The sequence below is a fragment of the Eublepharis macularius genome, chromosome 19 (genome assembly GCF_028583425.1).
Source record: "Eublepharis macularius isolate TG4126 chromosome 19, MPM_Emac_v1.0, whole genome shotgun sequence".
Classification (NCBI taxonomy): Eukaryota; Metazoa; Chordata; class Lepidosauria; order Squamata; family Eublepharidae; genus Eublepharis; species Eublepharis macularius.
Genome location: NC_072808.1, coordinates 14,668,399 through 14,690,159, shown reverse-complemented (window position 1 = coordinate 14,690,159; position 21,761 = coordinate 14,668,399). Strand labels below are relative to the sequence as shown.

Genomic DNA, 21,761 nt, shown 5'->3' with positions numbered 1-21,761 from the left:
CCTCTTCCCCTGCAATATAACAAAGGCTGAACAAAAGAGTTTTCTTTTTCAGTATGGCTGCAATTACTTTCATGAGCAGAACAGAGTTCTCTTGAGTATAGAGTAAGAGCACAAAAGCAGATTTAAAGTGCTCTGGCATTTGGGGGTTGAAATGCTACGGAGAAGGAAGGCACTAGTTAAGGTTTTGACATGCAACGCCTGGGTGGGTCACCGGAGAAGAGGCTTTCCAACTGAGACACATGAAAGCAGAGAGGAAAGAGGAGGTGGTATGAGGATAAGGCTGTCTTGTCTAATTTTAGTTTTTGACATGTGCAAATCCACTCAAAGACACTCTGGGATTGAGCAATCCAAATCAGAAACACAAACAACATACAAGGCAAGCCACACAGATCTCCAAACCACTGTGCAAAATCATTACTGTCAACCTCAGCAGCCTCGTCAGACACAATGAAAGATGCATCCCCGACAGATACCCTAAGCCAGCAAACACTTAAGCCCTATCCTACTTAGCTGAGACACAAACAGAAATCTCACCAAGCACTTTGATTTCCATCGGTTCACTGCTGTTTAGTTCCTTCATGCCCTCAATTTCAGTGAAAGAAACGAAGTCTCCACTCTCAAAGCCATGTCGCGCTTCATCCAGGCAGGTTACCTCTCCGGGGCATCCCTGTACAGAAAGAAGGGGATCAGTGCGAGCCAGTGGAAGAGTTAGGTGTATCTGATAAAAGAAACAAGGGACTCTCGGAGGGAATCCTGGTTTCCAAGCCTCTGGAAGGAATTACCTTGGTGATCATGGAGACCATAGCACTGAGAGGCTGTTCCCCGTTGGTATCTGTCACAACCATCTCATCACCGAAGTCACAAAACAACTGGCTGTAATGGGGGGGAAAGAGGAGGGAGGTGAGGAGCCTATACAGTTAAGGAGACGGCCTCCACTGCAACATCTGGCCCGGAACAGATGTCCCCACCCGATGCAGTCCTGTGCTCAGAGACAGCGATGGGTAAGACCATGTGTTTGGGGTTTTTTGGGGGTATACGGCTTTATGGGACCAAGACTGGGATCCCCAAAGTAGCACCTCCTAGAGAGTCAAACTGGGGTGTGCACAAGGGTAGACAAAGCGAAGAGCCTAGCCAAAGGCAAAGGATTAAGGGCTACCCGATAGCACAGATTAAAGAACAACGATAAGATTCCATCTTACCCAAACAGTCCCTTGGTATCTGCCACTACCAGTTTAATGTCTTGGCTGTGACAGAAGTCACTAATGCGCAGCTGCTCTTCCAGGGGGCAATTGGTGAGCACCACCACCTGCAGAGAGGGCAAGAGAGTACTCTAAGCACCATTCCGTGATCTGACATCCCATCTCTGCTGGACTACTTATTTACACATCTCATCTCTTATTAAATTTGCCACGAGCCATGGTGACAGCACACTGCTGGCAGGTATCCTTCCACAAACATGACTGATCGCCATTTAAAGCTACCAGCCAGGATAGCTACATGGAATGTACAGTGGCAACACATGTTGGAACACAGGAGGTCAAACAACAAGAGCTACTGTCATTGTGCTCTTCTTTGTGTGTCCAGAAGTACCTGTTTGGCCAATGGCTGCTTTTAGGAGACAGAATAATACCAGAATAGGGGGATTCTTGGTCTGGGTCAAAGATAATTCTATGCCCAGATTTCTGTTCTTCCTCTAAGCGTCCTTTCTCTACATGAACCCATCTCCCAATAAGATACTATCCAACTACAACAGTACCTGGAAGTTGCCGAGGAAGTCCTCACTCAGGGGCCCAGTGTAAGCCGTAACAGGTACATACGAGTTGAGTTCTGCCAGCCGTGGCTGGGATATTTCTGCCCGATTTTTCCCCAGGTCCTCCTCATGCAAATAGAACTGAAAGGGATGAGATGTGGTGGGCATGACAGTGAGCTTGATGGGAAGTACAAGTATCAGGGGAGTCATATATCCTTGGCTGGGGAAGGTGAGTGAATGGCAAAAGATCCTACCTGGGAAGAAAGGTCAGACCACTCAGCCACCCCTTGGTCATGAACTGTGACGGATTTAACTCCACCCAGGATGATGTTCTTGGCAATCTCCACTCCCAGCCCTCGCAGCCCTGATACCAGAATGTTGGCATTCTGCATCCGTTTCATGGCCTCATGGCCCAACACGTATCTAAGGAGGTGGGAAAAAAAACCCAAAGCTTAACCTTGGATCCAGGCCTGCCCAGCTCAAAGCTGGAATATTTCATTCCGAAGGCAATTGTCTCAGCACGTGACAAACCGCCAGACATCAATTCAATTTTCCCCACCCACCATACTAGTACTGGCCAGACCACGTTTTACATTGATAGATCTTCTGGTACTTACAGCTGCCTTGAGTACAGACCCTCATCAATGTCTGCTTCGCTTCCATTCTTGGCCATACCCTGGAGACAAATGAAGAAGGGCGTCACTGACAGAACACATGGCAACTCAGGAAGTGCTATTTGGGGGGGGGGCACAACTACCCCACCACAGACAGTGTGGCACAGATAGTGTGACAACCTCAAAATGCGATGACTACTTTTTTGCAAGGCACCACTTTCATTTCTAAAATATATGAAAGTGTGTATCAGAAATGTGTGTGTGCGTGTTAGAATCACACAAACCAATATAGTCAGTTTTTGCAGGGGCCCAGGTTATGATGTCGAGGTTCTTGAACATGCCCACCCTCCCCCTCTTAGATATTTCCACTATTATGCAAATATTGCTTCCAAACACCCAATGAATCCTCCACTCAAATCCTCCACTCAGCAAATGAGGTCAAAACATCCTATCTGCATTTTAAAGGAAATATACCTATGTATTCAAACCGCAGAATTTACTCCAAACACAAAATTTGTTCCCTTTCTGGCTGTATAATTTGAGGTTTTCCCAGCTTAAAACCCCATTTACCCTTGTCATTTCTTTCAAGTCGATAATACAAAAGGAGACCCAAGTCTCAAAACAAAAGGCACCTATTTGTTACGCAGATGGTGCTTTTAATCTGGACACGAATGACTTAGCGAGGGAGCAGAATTCTGCTGTTCTTCTGGTGGTGGAAAGTGCTGTCAAGTTGCAGCCAACTCATGGCAACCTCTCATGGAGTTTTCAAGGCAAGAGATGTGGTCATTGCCTCTCTCTGTGTAGCAACCCTGGACTTTCTTGGTGGTTTCCCATTCAAATACTAACCAGGGCTGACCCTCTTTAACTTCTGAGGTCTGATAAGATCAGGGTAGCCTAGGCTAACAGGTCAGGGTCTGCTGCCTCTAGCACTTTTTATATGCACAAAAAGCTTTAGCACAGGAGGCAAGACTGGGCCCTACACAAACTTGCTGCTTTGAGTCTCAATGAAGGCCCAAAGAGTTAGTGATCGCTAAGCAAGAAGCTTGGCTGGTTAATTCTAGTTTTCCTATATAAGAAACTGCCAATTGCCGATCAACCATTGCTGTAGACATTTGAGAGTGCATAAATTATTATATTAATTCAATTTATTTAATTATTTTATTTATATTTCAATTTATATACCGCCCATCCCCAGGGGCTCTGGGCGGTGAACAGTTAAAATCGATAAAAACAAGAACTAAAATCAATATACAAACAATAAAACAAATTAACAAAGTGCAGTGGTGGGGATGTCCATTACTTTGATCATATGTTTGTAGGCAGCAGCTGACTGGGTTTCTAAGCAGGAAAGTAAAAGGAGCTCCAATCAATGAAACTATTAAGGGGTTGAAAGCAAAAGTTTAAAGACCGGTTTACTCCAAATGTAGCCGTTGACTCTCTCCCACTTATGCAAATAGTTGCCACCCATGCTTGTGGGAAAAAGTCCTGCACTTGGGTACAGCCTAGGCTGTACTGAAAAGTAGGTGGACATACTGCTCACACACGCTAAATACAGAACCTCATTCCATCTAACCTATCATGGCAACATACCTTTTTAATTAAAAAAAAAAAATCTTGGTTAGCTTCCCTACAGAGTGAACTTGTTCCCACATGTAAGAAGCAGATCAGGGCTCAGCAGGACACTGCACTAACCAACCCAAAGGCTTACGTTGGCAGGCGCTTCACGTAGGTCAGTCTGTACAGATTTGCCAGAGGAGCAGTTTGAACCCGTCTTCGTCTCAGATTCAGACAAGCGGCGCTTCTTGGACAACGGCGAGCTGGACATCTGAATACAAGCAGCAGAAAGATACAGCTGTAAGAATACAAGGTTTGGTCTACAAGACACGCCTCAACTCCCAGGTTCACTTTGCACAGGATTCTGGGACAGGTTCGTCACACAGGCTGTCATTCTATAGGGAAAGTAAGAGCGGGGAGAGAAACAACAGGGCACAGTTAGCAATAGCTTGGATCCCAAGGGCAGTGAGCAGAATCATATTAGAAGAGGGTAACTTTCCTGCCTTCCTTCTCTCAATGCAGCTTTCTGTGCCATCCCTGGAAATTGTGCGCCTGCAGAAGGATGGGATGCCAGGAATGTACGTGGGCAAAATGGGAATTTGAAGAAGGGGGGGATGGTTGGCAAAAATTTCCCTCCCCACCTAAGGCAGCAGAGCTGTTCTGTCAGAGAACCTATTGTACCATCAATGGGACAGCACCTTAGAATCCAAGTCAAGAGCTTCCTCTTCCTTTTGGGCCACCAAAAGGCCCCTCTGGTACCGCAAGACTCAAAGCTCCTTCAGTTGAAGGAAATACAGATGCCACTGGCCTTCAACGGCAGGCAGCAGGGGCCATTTCAAGCATTCAAAGCATTACAGTCATGACAGTTAAAATTGATGAAAGAGCAACAGAAATACAACGGAGTCTGGCAGCCTCTTAGAAATCAATGGTTTTTCCCAGGTTAGTTTATGGGGAACGGTCCTATTGGCTTTGCTTATATCAGGCCAAAACAAAAAGGCACCCCCCCTCCTTCAATAACCAGTCCCTCCCCCCAGCGTAAGGAAGAAATTAAGGCAGTATTAAACTGTTTTCACTGCTTCCTGTTTCCAAAAGAGGAATACCCTTCTTTTTTAACATGCAGACCTGCTATGTAAAGCTGTTGCATCTTCGTGCCATCCCAAGAAGTCACTGGGGCTGGATGCGCACCCTAGACACATCGGAACCTGGTGACCTCATACAAGGCTGTTCCCTCCTGGCAGAGTTCTCCAAAAAGAACGGAAAGCTATGCAGACAGAGCTGGCTAGGGAGGGGCTGGAAATGAGTCAGCTGGGAAACAATCAGTCAGTAGCTGGCAGAGGTTAAGTCAGAAGGAGCTTCCCAGCAATGGCTATTAACATGACGTAATCAGATCTCCTCTAAGGGGGTCTGAAAAATTCTCCTAACAACTCTCAAGGTGGAGATTGTGGAGAAACTCTGAAGAGCATCTGCAGCTCACAAAGGACAAAGAAACTGAAGTAGAGGGTCAAGGCTGCTTTATACTGCGTTACTCAGGTAACTATTATGCCACCTGAGAGTTGCAACACGGCTGTTATGTCTAGTCCAAAATCTGTCTCACTGAATTCAATGGGACGCAATTCCTTAGGGACACAGCCTAAATAGTTAAAACCTCCTGGATTTCTATGGAGTTACAACTTAAAAATTGAGAGAACAGAGGAAAATTGCTAACTTTGGTAATGCATGAAAGCATCCAAATGGGTAGATTTCACTCACGAGTTCATCATCACGTGGTGTGGGCCAATTTCAGCCTTGCACATTATGCTTAAAAACACATACACACCCCACAAACTAGAATGCCTGTGGTCTACTAATGCACATTAAATTTATAACACAACAGGGCATGCTTAAGGTCCCTTAATGGTGAAAGCATAAGTAATCTGCCTTAAGTCATTCCGAGCAGGCACTCTTGATTAAGAACATAAGAAGTTCCGGCCCGGATCGGACCAGCTTCATCCAGAAAATACCGGGCTTCTCCTAACTCCGTGGTGATTTGGAACAGGAAAGTTGGTTCTTAACTTGAAGACCATGCCATTCTTTTAAAAAGACAAAAAAGCACCTAGGTAGATACAGATGACTAGACAAGCATATATCAAAGTCTTAAACAGCTGCCAGCGGCAAGAAGGAACTATTGTGTGTGGGGGGGGGGGGACCTAGGCCAGCTGAATGAACTTCCAGTTCCCTATAGTAAAACAAGCAGCCTACAGAGTCTGTTTCAGTACAGTGATCTAATTCCTGCCCACCCCTAATTTAAACACCAAAGTATTATTGTGGGGAGGGGAGGAATCCTTCCCTACTGCTGCTTTTTATTACTCTGGACAGTGGGGAAACATCACCAGGAAATGAGCCCCCACACTCTGTTCTAAATGTTAAAGCCCAACCCTCCCTAAAGCCGAGTTAAAAATTACCCATAGGCTTCCTAGGCTCCTTCACAAGTGCTGCATTCATTCCAGGGGCCTGGGACAGCTGGGGGAATAACCTGACTTCCCGCACTTCCAGCAGCCACCTTGCTCTCCTCATTTCACCACCACAGAACAAACGACTGCCTGCCTTCCTGCAGTAGGATCACACCCCTGGTTCCATGAACGAGCATCTGTTCCCTTCCAACAGCGCCTAGCTGCTTTGCCGTAAGCTGAGCTCAGAGTAACTTGCGTTCTCCACAGCCGGCCAACAGTGACACAGCAAGTCGGTGACAAGTGACTGCATTTCCTCAGCTTGAAGGAAACCAGGAAACGAACTGACACGCCAGCAAGGTGCGAGTTTGAGGCTCAGGTGCTGGCAGCCTTTTAGCAGGCGAGGCTGTCTGTTAAATCTGCCCTGTTCTGTCTTGACAGCGTATGACAGGAAGAGGGCGGAGAGAGCATCTGTATCTGAAGGGCTGCTGAAATGGGGTGGGCAGAGCGGAAAGAATAGGATCTGGACATACCCCTCACAATATGGGGAAGCTTAGAGAAGACGAGGCAGCTTAAAAATAGGCCTGGGACCAGAACCAAGTCATGACGTAGCTTAGCAAGCAGGAATGTGAGCTCTGAGGTAGAATATCCACATACAACCTCACCTTAGCCTTAAACCCACTAAGTGGCTTATGCATGCCACTGCTGTCTCACCTTTGGCCTTTGCACCTGCATTACAGGTATAATACTGACCACCTTACAGAACTCTCCTAAGGATTGCTGAGACAGTGTTCTGTGGATCACTTCGATCTCTTGGACTGCATTAAATAAGTGCCAAGAACCATCGCAGTTAAACGGCCACTTCCTTTTATTTTCTGATCCTGTATTTCCTTCTTTATAGTATTAAACTCTAAGGTGGTTTGACTCATTCAGCTCCCCTCCCCCCTCCAAGTTAACAGTCATTCATCATAGGTCCCCCCCCCATCTGTTGCTCATATACAAGAGACCCTTTGGGGGCAAGATCAGACACAAGAGGCAAGTAGACACTTCACCTGTTCACTCACAAGAGATATGGCAGGCTTAAGCGGGTCTAGGAGTGAGCAAGTGCAAAGGTCTTTGGCAGCTGCCCTATGAGCAAGCGTTGCTGACAAGGTGGCAGGATCTTAATTTCAGGTATATAAATCAGAGTAATGGAAAAGGGCAACAGGGAACTACAAAAGCTGAACTTGGGAAATACTGCTCCTTTATGTATTTTTGTAAAAAGCAAGTAGTAAGGTATAAGGATTTGAAGCTTTAGGGGTATAACAATCAGATTTTCCTCCATTTTTATTTCTTTCAAGTATTTATACTTTGCTTTTCCTATTAGCCAGAGGCCCCCCACCCCCCGCCCCAAACGCATAAGCTAGCCCATACATTTTGACGGACACCAAGATAAGACAGATGCAAAAAATGCATTAGATGCCTGAGCTTGGCTAGAGAGACAAAACCTACCAAAGCACCTTCGGTTGTGATTACCTAAGGCAGAAGCACCTCGGGGAATACACACAATGAATGCTAGCTAAGGGATCAGAATTATTCCAGCAGTACAGTGACAACATTCTCAATCATAAAAAAGGTATACTGCACCTAAAATCATTCTATGCAAGCGAATAGCTGGTTGGATTTAGCCTATTTGGAGTAAATGAACACAGTACCATGCTTGGTTTAAAAAAAAATATATATATACGTTATTTCTAAATTCAATACGTTTTAACTTGTAAAGGTCTATGGCTATATACAATAAATTTGTCTGTCTTATTTCTAAATTCAGGGTGGCTTCTTTTGCCATGGGGAGACAAATGCATGTTTATTATCACCATATGTACATGTGACAGGGAGAAGCAACCCAAACGCATACCTGTTTCCAATAATACGATTGCTTACAGCCTTACGGGTACACTGTGTGTTCAGTTTGTGTACCTATTAAAAGGAAGTATGAAGCAGCCCTCAGAGACAAGCAAAAGGTTCATCGCTCACTCAGAGAACAGCAGGAAGGCAGCAGCTACCGTATGTTCAAGCAAATGTCCTCATCCATACTACATTCTGCTAAGTGCAACTGCCTGCTGGCTTTGAAACAGAATGCCTTAATCATCTGGCAAGGAAACGGGAGTGCCAGTTAGGGACAGCTGGCATCAGCATGTGAGTGCCCATATTAGCTTTTCTGACTGAGGAGTTATAAGCCTCTTGCCTGGCGAGGAAAAGCTGCCCCAAGAACAGGGGCTGGCATCAAAAATCTGAGGTTATCAGTTTCATTTCAGACATCCAGATCAGAGCAACAAGCAAGCAACAAGGGAGTTTCAAAAGCCTAATTTAAATGCTCCATTGTGTATATCGCATCTTCAAGGCTTTAAAAAAAAAAGTACGCACCACGAGCATGCACACCAAAGCTATTAAGCGCTAGACTTATAAAGTCTGCTTCTTCTTTAGAAAAACAAAATGTTATTTGCATACTGATGAGACCCAATTCTCTTCTTTCTGCCTAAATCCAGGGAGACAGCAAAGACCTTAAACTGATGTCTGGATGAAGTGAATAGCTGGTTATAGGCAAATCAGCTGACGTGCAATTCAGACAAAGAAGTGCTGTTGCTTTAAAATCAAAGAGGGGATAGTTATAGTTCTGAAATGGGTTGGCCTCTCCCCTGCCAAGAGAGCCTATCTGCAGTTTGGGGGTAACTGTAGCCACTATCTTGTTTGACGTCACCGGGGTCCAGTCTTGGCCGATTTACCAGCTGTGACCATTCCTGGAAATGGTGGGCTAGGTCTCAGTTAAGATGACTTTGCAGCATTCAGGTTTGAATACACGAGACGGCAAGATTTTCTGAAACTTCTGTGAATATAGGATATAGCAGCCAGAATATTTTAATAAGGACTTGCTATGGGAATTGTACCGCCCCAGTTTTTACATTTGCTTCTGGGTCAAAATTGATTGTGCTGTTGTTGACCTTTAAAGTACTAAATGGTCTGTTGACCCTTAGGAAAGCCTGCAGCCCAAGCTCGGCTGCTGCTGAGCTTTTCCACACCTTAAATAAGGACACTTGGTAATGAAATATTTCAGCAGTGGCTCCTTGATCTTGCAGCTTCCTGCCCCGAGAGACCTAGTCAGTCCCCTCACTGCCGGCAAGCCAGAATTGTTAAAGACAGTTCTTTTCCTTTGGGACTGACCTCAGGATTGAACCCACCTTTGTTGCCAGACTCCTTAGCTCGCGTTTTATTACTGCCATTTTAAGGGGGGGGGGGGTGTTGCTAGTTTATACTCACGCCTTTATTACTGCTTTTGCAAGTTTTATAAAGCAGCTGACATTTTTGGGCTGTTGCTTATAATTTTGTGGATGTTTTTATTTCTGTTTTACCATTTTAAATGTTTAGGCTGCCTTAAGCGTTTTACAGAAAGGTGGGATATAAAGAAAGCAAAACAAAATGAACAGGAACCGTTCAGTTCTGGCGAGGAAAAGAACCTTGATACTAGTAAAAAAATATAATTGAGGGAAATGTCTGAATTTACTGAGACTCGAGTCTGACCTGATCTACTGGCCAATTTAAGTCAAATAATTACCTGCCATCATTTTATTGCTAACGTTATGGCTTTTAATGGTACACTGTGATACACAGAGAAAAGGAAGGAAATGGTTGTTTACATAAAGGGAACCTCAGCTTTCACACATTTGGGACATATAGTTGTAGCAGAGAGAAGAAACGTGTGTGTAGAAGTCACACACATATACACCAAGTCCTTTGCAAAGGCTCCTCATCCCCCCCCCCCCCGGCAAGTAATGGTAACGTGTCAAAAGGGAACAGGTCCCATTTTACATAACTGAACTTCACATCTAACAACACACAGAACAGAATGAGGCTCATATGGCAGCAGCGGCACCACAAATCCACTAAAACCATTCAAACGGGTGTGCTAAATACTTTTAATTACAAAACCATGCAGCAGGTTTGTTCTTTTAAAAAAATAGCACCTTTCCCCTTTACACTCTATAAGAGTGGCTGTTCAGCATCTCTTTGATGCAGTTGAGTTCTCTTTGCTCCAGTCCACAATCCTTGATGAGGCTGGGGTTACAATGACAAAGCAAGGACGGAGCCCATTTCCGTCAACTCTTCAAGAGTTAATCCATCCTTTGTGTTGGGGCAACTGAGGAAAACTACAGCTCTCAGCTCTCTGGCTAATAAAAGCAGGTAAGCGGTGGGCTCAGCAATTTTTACTGCAACCATTGTTTAAGAAGGTGCATTTCCAATGAGAAAGGCAATGCTAGCTTGCCAGCCAAATGAAATGGAATTAAATAGCTTCTAAACAATGTGACCCTTTGGTTTAGAGCCCAAAAAGGAGCACCCACTTTATTAGTCACCTTCTCTAAATGTCTGAGTATATTTCCAGCAGAGCCTCAAGAGGTAGAAACAACCTGAAACAAACAAGAGATTATAGGAATAGGGTGCATAAGGGTCCCTACACCTTGGGTTCTGTATAGTCACAGCTTATTTTTCAAACCACGTTCCTGAGAATCTTTGGGTTTGGAAGCTAATTAGGACTTGCATGATGAAAAGATCAGCAATAGGGAAAAAGCTTCTCTGCAGAAGGCACTTGACAACTATCACTGTTCTTCTTCAGCATTTATAGTCACACACGTGTATGTCACACTCTAGGATGCACATTCACATAATTCAGGGTGAGAGGGCTGAACAGTGCCCCAAACTGACAATGCACCCCAGAATCCTCTGTGACATGTACGGATTCTGTGGAAGATGCACAGAGAAAGCTCCACGTGAAGCTGCCTTATTCTAAGTCAGCCTATTGTCTATTCTGACTGGCAGTGGTCTTTCACATCATCCTCAATAAGCAAAGGCAAGCAAAAATAGGCCTCCAGGGTTAAGAAGTTCAAAGAAAACTGCAACCCCCACCCAAAACCCTTTAATATGACACACAGTTTCATATTAACTGAGCAATGTTCAAGTCCAGTAGCACCCTAAAGACCAACAAAGAGTTTCCAGGGTATAAGCTTTTGAGAGTCAAGCTCCCCGTATCAGATAATTAGTGTAACTACTAGAGAAAGGACCACAGTAACCCCATTTGCTCTCGCTTGTCTGTATGCCTGAAGGACAAATACAAATACAGGCATTTCTTGGTCATGCATTGCCAAATTCTCCTGATACCGCTGCAACAGAAACAAAAAGTACTCAAGGAATTATCAGACAAATACTAGCCCAGTGGTTGCCAAACTTTTTGAAATGGGATGCTTTTCTAAATCCCAGTAAGTCCCGAACAGTTCAGTAACTCCATTCTACCTGCCTCTTCTCTACTATAAACTACAGGAATCTCACATCATTTAATGCTGAACAAATTTACATTCTATTTTTCTTGTTTAGTCTTTAGAAATGCATAGCATCACTGAGCAACAGGTCATATTTTACAGCCCTGCTGCACCTCATTCAGAGGCAGACCCAACTTTGCAACCTAGCCCCAACTTCTTCGGGGGCTCCCGCTCTCCCAACTCACTCTCTTCTTCTGGCTTTTCAACCTATCTGCAAGAGCTGTGAGATGTCCTTGGCTCCCAACCCACAATCTGAGACCCCTGACCTGTTCTTAGCTCCCAAACTACAATTTGAGACCCACCACATTAGTATAATGGAAACCTGTGAATGGCAAAATGTGCCAATTCCACTCGCAAGTGTTTGCAAAGTTTAGCTTCCAGTCTGGATCTCAGAGAGACATTAACACAAGTAGTATTCCAAATTAAGATGAGTAGATTATGGAATCGGCATGCTGGCACCTGGACCAGATTTAAGTAACAGAGTCTGTAAGCCTCCTCTCTCCTGACCTATGTTAGAGATCATTGTTATTAAAATATCCCTTCCCACCAGATGTATGTGTCACATACATAGTATTTGGCCAGTCGTGTAGAAACTCTGAATTTGTCTGGCAAAAAAAAAAAGTGGCCACAAAACCTATTTTGGAAAGAGCAGACAGGCATACCAGGTAGGATCTACAAACACGAATATTTCTAACTGATTGTTATTATTTCACATCCTTGCAAGTGCTTCAGGAAAAACAGACAGTGAAAGAAAAACTCTCCAGTTTACATGCACAGGCAGAATGAGATTCAGATCTTTCCATGCTGCACTGACAAGACATTCCCTTCCGCAGAAGTGTCCATCCCCCAAAGGCCCACCATGCTGAATGTTTCTCAGAATCAAATCAGGGCTTTGCAAGTTGAGGCGTGTAGCTCAGTGCCAGACAAAGGCTGGTCGGAATGAGTAAGCCTGCCAACCAGTGAAAGCGAAAGAGTTGGAAGTCAGGGCTAGTAATCAAAGCACACTATATGGAGAGAAATCTATTGAAGATACGGTCTTGCCTGAAAATGTTATAATTCTGGAACAAGGTTACAGTAAGGATTACTGTGATTTTACATAGGGAAGAACCTCAGATTAACCTTTTGTTGTTAGGATTAGGTTATAATCCAGTTACCTGCAATCTGAATAGCGAAGGAGACTGTCTAACAAGTCCATCTCTTAGTCTTGTCGCATTACGGGGAAGACAAACATAGATCACTGGGGTTGGGGCCCGACAGTGATGTGGGTTTTCTGGGAAAATGTGAATTAGAACATTTTCTGGTTCAAATTTAAATAAATAAATTTAAATACTGAAATAGGGTTAGCAAAATTTAAATCATGTTAGTAAAAAGGCAGCAGGTATACCATACACAAGACTGGACCTTGAATTAGCACTGGGGTTTGTCCCTGCTTCATATCCCACTTTCAGATCATCTGACCAGACTGATCTGCAGCACAACTGTCCTCACAACTATAGAGAAACAGACTATATATACGGACATTTTTCCATAGAAAAATATAGCATCAGAAAATTACCCATTTTGGAACTCTTTCTGCCCCACGTCACTGGAGCCTAACAACTTTAGCAGCACAAAAAGGATGCTTACATAAATAGCAAAACGCCACAGGCATTTAATGTGGTCTTGCTAGGCTTTCTCAAGCCATGCAAGCAGTACATTAATACCAGAGATGTATCATGTAGACTATTATGTTATTGAGCTGGGACAGGAGAGATACAGTACTACACATATCCTATAATACACTGATACTAAGGCTTGTTTCTGTACTTGTGATGAAATATTAAATGACAATATGTCAGAAAAAGGCATGGCAACAGCGCAAGGAGTTACCCTGCTCAAGAGGAACTATTTCTGCAATCCTATTACTCTCCTTTGACAAAAACCATTAGCGTTGCTTCTGGGAACAATTTTTTAAAGTAAAGTAAGCAGCTTAATTCAGACAATAGGGGGAAAGCCACACACTATGTAGCACATATACCTGTACTAATATTTCCCTTTTGCTACAAAAGGGAATCTTATGAAAAGGAAAACGAACACAGGGAAGCACACACACCATGGGATTCCATGTAAAGGTCAGAACAGGATCCAGGAGTCTGTGTATTTTCACTCTTCCAAAGCCTAGTAGGACCAGAAGTCCTAGCTACCAGTTCCTGTGACCTACGAGAATCAGAACACTGATTGAGATAAAGGACAGATGAAAATTACCATCTTCAACCCCAAGTGGGATTGAACAATCTTGAAATAAAACTGATAAGCAAAGATACAATGCTACCAGTTTTCCAGCTCTCCTGCTCTACATTTCTTCAAGAGGTGAGACTGAAGATAAGATCCTTGGCTTCCAATTTTCTCCCTACAGGCATAGACAACCTTAACTTTATCCTAACCTAAAGAGTAGGGTCATGATGATAAGCTGTAAAGTCAGATCAGTTGTGTATGTGTGTGTGTGTGTATAAAGTACCATCCAGTCACAATCGATTTATGGTGACCCCATAGATTTTTTCAAGGCAAAAGATGAACTGAGTTGGTTTGCCATTGAACCGCCTCTGTAGTGCGACCTTAGACTTCCTTGTTGGTCTCCCATCCAAGTACTAACTAGGGCCAACCCTGCTTAGCTTCTGAGCGCTGACAAGATCGGGCTAGCCTGGGCCATTCTTAATTTAACTATAAAGAAAGACAGTATTATGACCTCTCCAGATTTTGATAATCTCAAATTATTGCACCCATAAACCACATCCAGCCAGCAGCTATCATCCTGCACACATTCCAAGAGGCTGCCAATAATATTTACACTAAGTAGGACTGCTTTCTACTAGCTTCTTGCCCACGGCAGATCACAATTTCTTCCAGGCAGCAGACTGCCAGACCCACATGCAAACTCCTCTAAGATTCATAGATATATAAAGGCAGGCAAGCTTCTTCTTTTAAAGTGTTAATGGCTGAATACACCTATCCTCTCAAGGAATCCTGCAAAGATGTGCAGGTTACTGATGTGAAGTTCTGAAAGTCTCAATATAATTCTTCTAACCTGTAAAAATTCTTCATCCCTGAGGATAACACACACACCCAATTCAATCATGAATTCAATTCAGAAGAAATTTCAGGGCAATTCTAAATGCTTCTCATACAAATTGAAGCCTGTTGTTGAAATGCTTGAACCAGACCCAGTCTATTTTCCTGAAGCATACAAGGGACTAAACGCTCCTGTATTCTTGCTAGCCAAAACGGGCTCCTACAAACACATCACAAGGAACACAAGTTTATAAAGCTTAAAACATTTGACTAGTCATAGACTTTCCCCCCTCTTCAGATCTGAAGTACTTAAGTTATACAGGTCTCAGTTTCCAGACAGGATTGGGACACCTAAGCAAAAGAAGTTGCTTGTCAGGTTTCGAGAAACCTGTATGCTTTAGAGACAGGAAACATTTAGGCAAGAGCTGCAGCCTCCAAACCTACTGCAACACAAATCAAATGCATCCTTAGCCAACTAGACTGGTCCCTAGATGGGTCTTAAAGCAGAATTGAACAGTTGTGGTTCCCCAGCCCCCACCCGAAATCACATTTCTTTGAAATACAAACACAGGAACCTGTCAATTTCTCTTTTGCCTGCCTCCTAAACTATGCTTTGTAATAGGGCTTAACATTTTTGTAAAAGCACCAAGCCCCCTTATCTAGAAGATGGCACATGAGCCCTTTCTGTAGGAGGCAGCCCAGAGAGACAGACAGAGACCCTTCCTCCAAGATGTCCACCCCATGGCATGTCTGCACAGCAGGATTTGACCAGTGACACCTTGGAGACCAACAAGATATTCAGGGTATGAGCTTTGGGGAGTCAAAGGTACCTGATGAAGGGAGACTCTTGGAAGTTCATACTCTGAAAATCTTTAAGGTGCCATTGGACTCAAATCCTGTTCTCTTGCAGACCCACACAGCTACCCACCTAAAACCACCTCCCTCAGTGCCACCTGTCCTAGCCGAAAAGCCTTTCTCCCAGTTCACTGATAAATTCCCCCCTCTCCAAGAGGGGAGCTTTTCATTCTGTTCATTTTATTTTTATCTGAAATCCCTCCATCCTGAGGAAAAAGACAGAAATACGAAAGGGGGGGTTGCATAGCAGCTAATGGCAGCAGGCATTTAAAGGGATCGAGGTGACAGGACTATTCGAAAACTCTTGAGGGATGGAGAGAGAGAAGTCACAGACCTGGAGAGCGTCAAGGAAAGGATAAAAGGGAAAGGCGGTATGCCTAGAGGAAAGAGACCAAAAGGCAAACGGGAGAAGAGAAAGGGAAGAAAGGCCAACTCTCCTCCCTCTGCGCCAACCCCGAGGCGACTCGCTCCCACGGGCGGCGTGGACAGGCCGAGCCAGGGAGCAGACAAAGCGGCCAGGGAAGGGCTGGAAGTGTCATTACTAATAAGGCGGAGGAGGCCGAGGAGCCACGGTTAGGCCGGGGGCCGCGCTAGAGAGGAGGGGGCCCTGCTGGTTTCTATGGCGACCGGCATCCTCGAGTAGGCCCTCCTGTTTCTATGGCAACGGGGGTCGGGGAAGGCCCTCTGAACGGTTACCAATGAGGCTGTGTCAGGCCCCGCCGCGGCCGCTGCTGCTGCCGAGTCACCGCTCCGCGCTGTTCCTGCCGCTTCCTCCTCCTCCTCCGTCCCGCACTGACACAAGATGGCGGCGGCCGGGCCCGGAACAAAAACCTCCTCAGCGCCGCTCCGCTCCCCTCTGGGCTGCCAGTCGCTCAGCCCTCCCCCGGCCTAACCCCATTGGACTGTAACCATATCCGTCACAGATAGGCTGGACCCGATAGGCTAAAAAAAAAAAGAGAGAACCACAACCACGCCCACTGACCCGAGGACCTTCCCTCCCTTTATGAGGGAAAACCCGACGCGAGGAAGCCACGCCCCCGGGACTAGGTTTCGGTTAGAGGGCGGGGTCTGTAGTATCGAGGCCCCGCCCCCTGGAGTTTCAGGCAGAGGCGGAACAGAACGCGAGGAAGAAATCACGTGGGCTCCAGTGGGCGCGGTTTCATCAGTGAAGGCGGATTTATTTCCTGCCGGCTTTCAAGATGTTTTTATGCATAAGATGACAGGGGTCGTTTTTAATACTTCCAAGCCAAAAGAGACAGGGTCATACTGGTTGACAAAATTCCCTCTTCTATTTAACGATTACAGAGAGGCAGAGCACAGTTCCATCTCTACATCAGATCATCTGAGTATTAATAAAAATGCATGATGGGCAGTGATTACTTACAGCTGCATTGCAAAATCATGTGGCAAACTTCACAACAACCCTGCAAGGTAGCTCAGTGTTGCTGAAAAAAGGGGGCATGCTGAGAATGTGTCTTGACTGAGGTTATCTGGCTAATCAACAGCAGCGGCAAACTTCGAATCAGGAATTATCACAGTCCTTTTATTCCATCTCCTATTACAGTTTACTAGACTGTAAGCTCCCCAGGGCAGAGACTTTTTTTACTGCATCATTTTAAACTGGTTTTATGGTCTAGATTGAGGACTTTTGTAGGTTTTAGGCTGGTTGTATAGTATTTTTATGCCCATGGTTTATTTTATTGGTTTGCTTTATTTTTGATCTTACTATCTGTTTTTTTTAAAAACTTTGTGAGCTGCCACATACATTTCCTAAATGAACAGGCACTGATACTCAAAACACAGGGAAAGAGAAAAGTGGCCAACTTTAACTAAAACACCCTATCATTTTTGCATCTTTGGACAATGGTACTCACTGTGCAGCTTGGAGAGAGCCACATTTGCAGTCACCATCAACCCAAAGAGCCATTTTTACTTCCAACCCTGGCATAAGGCCTGCATCACAGTGACGCTCACAGCTTACTTGTTCCTGTGGCAGTGGCTGCCTCATGGTGGGAATCACCTGCCAACCATAAGCCCCACCAGGCAAGGTCCCTGCCTATTTTCCTGAAACACAGGGGCACAAGATCACTTGAGGACACTGCTCAGAGAAGCCACATCAAAGGCATGTCAAACAGCCACATGGAGCTCCCAAAACACTCTGCTCTGGGGCCAATAAAGCAAGCATTCAAAGTTTGGTATACAGAGAGAAAAAAGTTACCCAAACAAAATCAGCCTAGCAATAACAAACGAATGTTCTGTGGAATTTAATGCTACAGGATATAACAAGAACCTCTAAATTCAAAAGAAGGGAAAGAAAAACTGTAAATAGAACCTTGAAGTTTACAGCTAGTGAAACCATAACCATATAAAATTACCTATTTAGGATATTCTTTCAATCTTTGAGATGGATACATCCCTGACTGTCTGTCCGTCTGTCTATCATGGTGGGAATCACCTGCCAACCAATATATATATATATATATATATATATATATATATATATATTGTCCTTAGATCCTTCATTCAAGGACTGATCAAATCTCCAAATCCCCACCCACCTAAGTGCATCACAGGTGAAACATCTGGCACACCCATGCTATTCATTGAGCCCAGTCACTGACAGCTCACTGCCAGAGCCCAAAGTTTCTCCATCAACCATCTTTCTCCATCAGTTTTTCCCGTATCTGGCTACAATCAGATAAAATTAGATAAAATATATTTGTTGGGATAAGCCGTTTCGCCTTGCACAGTTGAGCAGCCACCACGTTCTTGAAAGCACAAACAACGTCGTTCCAATTTTCATCACCCGCGCGCACAAAAAAGAGCAGGAGCCCTCCAAGGTTTATCTCAACTCCATGCTCAAGATAGCAAATCAAGCACGAGCAAAAGGAAAATGCAGCACACAGGTACGGATCGCTGTTGCCTAAGACCACAACAGCTAGCACTGTCGGTAACACTGCTGTATAGTAACAGCCAAAACCAACATTCCAACAGGCTGCCACAAATCCTCATACTGTACGGCTGTGCCTGCTCCTACTGCATGACTTTGATTCTGTGCCCTTCAGGGCCAAAGGTACCTTGCTTGATACAGTCCCAGAAGCCCATGCAGAACCTCTGGAAGGAATCCAATGTTTGGCCAGTCCATACCTATATCCCTGGCAGTACGACACTCCAACCCACCAATCTGTATTTATCTCACTCATCTAGATTTCCGTATGCAACATTTAAAGAAGAGGATGAGAGTGAAGGTGTCTTAGGCCCACACAATGCAAGGAACAGTTTTTCTCATCTAAAATATGCAAACCTGGTTCACACGCACTGACGCTCAGGGCTGCCAAGAGCCACCCTCAATCCCAGATAATAGTTTGCCTCTCCAAACATACCCAAGTCAAACCACTGTAAGAAAAGGTCGCATGACTTATTGTGAGCATGAATAAACCAATAATAATTCATTCTCTCCATGTTTACCATACTTTGCTTTTTATCCATTTGATTCCTCATAGTTACCCTCTACCTTCCTCCAAAAGAGCTCAGGACAATGTATATGGTCTCCAGCCCCTGTGTTATCCACACAACAACCTAATGAAGTGGGTTAGACAGAGATAATGACTGGTCCAAGGTTATACTTCCCCTCCCCTTCAATAAAGCAGTTGCTCAATTCATAGTGGTATCTAGGGCTGTGCGCTTCGGGTTTCCGATTCAGGTAAAATACCCGAATCGGACCCAATCTGTAAAGATTCGGAAATCCCAAATCAAAGCTTTCCGAAGCATTCGTAAAAGAAGCATTTGTAAAAGAAGCGGGAAACCCTAATCTTTTCGGGATGCACACCCCTAGTGGTATCGTTCCCAGCTCTCAAAGTGACTGGGACGCTTGGAATTTTGTTCCCCATTTTCTTAGACCCTTGTCATTGGTTCTGCCATAATTCCTTCCAGTATCAGATTCAAGAGGCCCTAAACCTCCAGTCCCAACAATACTCTATTTACCTGAAACCAAGAGTATGTTTCCCTCTCCCACATGTGTTGTTAAGAAAAATAGAGGGTCATATGAGTTACAGTTACATAGAGTAATAATATGTGTGTGTATAACATTTTTTAAGGGGATCAATTTACATTCACGGTTGTCTTCCATTTGGGTAAATATGTTACCTTGAGCCTTTCAGGAGTTTTTTAAAAAGAGGTACCAGGAATCCAAACTCAGGCTTTCCACATGCAAAGCATCAATGAATTGCTCATGAGCCAGAGCTACAGCCCCTCCCTCCATATATGTTCATTTTTGTAATTAAAAAGAGCCAGAACTACAACCAAGCAGACTTTTGTGTGTTCCTTGCACAGCTCTTTGGTGTTACCCATTGCTGGAATAAAATAATTTCTACGAAATAAAACATATGCAGCTTCTCAGAGAATTCAGACGCAGAAAGTTTATGGCAAAGGTAAGATGCAAACTACAAGGCAAAAAGAAACAGATGCCTCTGAGAGTCTCTCTGCATGAGACATCTGACACGTGAAGAACATGTGTCGGGAGATGCAATGTTAGCTGGGAAGGGTAGTTTAAAAAGACAGAGCTGGCAGCAGGGCAAAGGCTTTGCTGTACACTGGAGCTGTGTGAAGGGGCTGTGAAATGCCAGAAGGGAAGCTTTAGCCCATTAGAACCTCTCCAGGTCTAAGCCCGGCTCTGGAAGGCAGCTCCCGCCCATTTCCATTCCTCACTGCCCTCTGGTTGCCATCCCACACAGGTTTAGACTGAAAAGGTGAAATTGACAGGGCCTTCCAGAGGCAAAGATGAAATTAACAAATCTTCTGAGGAGTGATCTCAGCTGGCTCTGTCTTCTTAAACTACTCTTCCCACCTAACATTGCATCTCCCTACACTTGACGATCATGCCCTGAGGCGTCTCTCGTGTAGAGAGACTCTGATTTAAAGCAGGAGGGTAGACTACCTGTATGTACCTTTTTATTTATTTAAAACCTCTCTAAGGCACCTTTCTATCCAACTTAGAGTGCCCAAAGAGGCAAACAATAAAAACATTAAAACAAGCCTCTGGCCATACCGTAAGGCAGTATTGATTGTCCGCTATAGGCTGTTGATCAGCTCCATATAGCACAGCACCCCCTAGTGCCAGACTGGAATATTGGTTTCAACATACTTCAGTGTTATAAAGAAAATACAGATAATAGTTCTTAAATACTCAACTGTGAAGAAAAATACAACTTTGCAAATAAAGGACAAAAAAATCCTTTAAGTATATCCTGATGAAGACTGGCTATGCCCAAGAAGGAAGGGTATCTTAAGAGCAGCTGAGAGTGTCATTTAAAAGAAAAAAGGGGGAAGAGGAGACAGCAGCTTCCAGAATTTAGATTATTCTGGAAAGGAAATTTTTAGGGGTGGGGAATTCCAAACTCTCTCCCACTCTCGATCCATCAAAGGCTCCCAGCCTGTATTCTTTTAAATAATTCAGAGCCTTGCCCTCTGAATTACAAAAACAGCACAATGGGATGTGAGATTAATGCTTAACTGGGGAAAAGGTCTCTTCAGGAAAGCGTAAAATAGTAATTTCTCTCTGGACTCCATATTCATGTGGGAGACGGGGATCCAGAAGTGGAGTGAAAAAAGACTGCACAGTGATCATGCTACACTAAAAACGGGTCAGCATGAGAGATAAAGAGAGGAACCAGCCCTTCTGTACAGCCTCTAATACACTGCAGGGATGGAGAAGTGTCAAGGCCTATTCCTATCTCCCTCCCTCCCTGGACCTTACAACCTTTCATCCCTGGTGATGAAAAAAATGAGGCACCTTTCAAGTCTTGTTGCTGAGGGGCCAACTAGCGATATTGCGGCTCGAACCACAACAGCACCCGGCCATCTTGCCAGTTCAAACCCAAAATGGTGTCATGTAGGCCTTCCACAGCAGGCAACCTGCTCCTTTTCTTCCCACAGACCCGGGAGGCATCACCTGAGGAGAAGATCTGTGGTTTGGCCAACGTGACTGAGCAAGCCACGTTCACAGACTGAAGATAGATCAAGATGGGTAGCCATGTTTCTCTGTCTTCAGCAGTAAAAAGGAGCAAGAGTCTAGTAGCACCTACAAGACTAAAAATTTGTGGTAGGGTAGCTGCCTTGGACTCTTGCTCTTTTCTACTGCTACAGACAGACTAACACGGCTACCCAT

General features: G+C 44.5%; 1 protein-coding gene across 3 annotated transcripts in view; it reads right to left on the bottom strand.

The window, feature by feature from the left end:
* Positions 1-21,761, bottom strand: part of UBA1 (ubiquitin like modifier activating enzyme 1) — a 45,382-nt gene that overhangs the window by 11,603 nt on the left and 12,018 nt on the right. The window contains exons 1-8 of one of the 3 annotated variants that reach the window (XM_055003402.1): positions 16,292-16,398; positions 4,073-4,189; positions 2,368-2,426; positions 2,005-2,173; positions 1,757-1,891; positions 1,200-1,306; positions 783-873; positions 535-667 (exon numbers count right to left, since the gene is read on the bottom strand). In XM_055003402.1, the coding sequence (XP_054859377.1) occupies positions 535-667; positions 783-873; positions 1,200-1,306; positions 1,757-1,891; positions 2,005-2,173; positions 2,368-2,426; positions 4,073-4,189 (811 nt within the window). In that variant the 5' untranslated portion in view covers positions 16,292-16,398. Of the gene's footprint in view, positions 1-534; positions 668-782; positions 874-1,199; positions 1,307-1,756; positions 1,892-2,004; positions 2,174-2,367; positions 2,427-4,072; positions 4,190-5,040; positions 5,058-16,291; positions 16,399-21,761 lie in introns of those variants that run through there. The other 2 variants (XM_055003404.1, XM_055003403.1) reach the window with 2 other exon arrangements.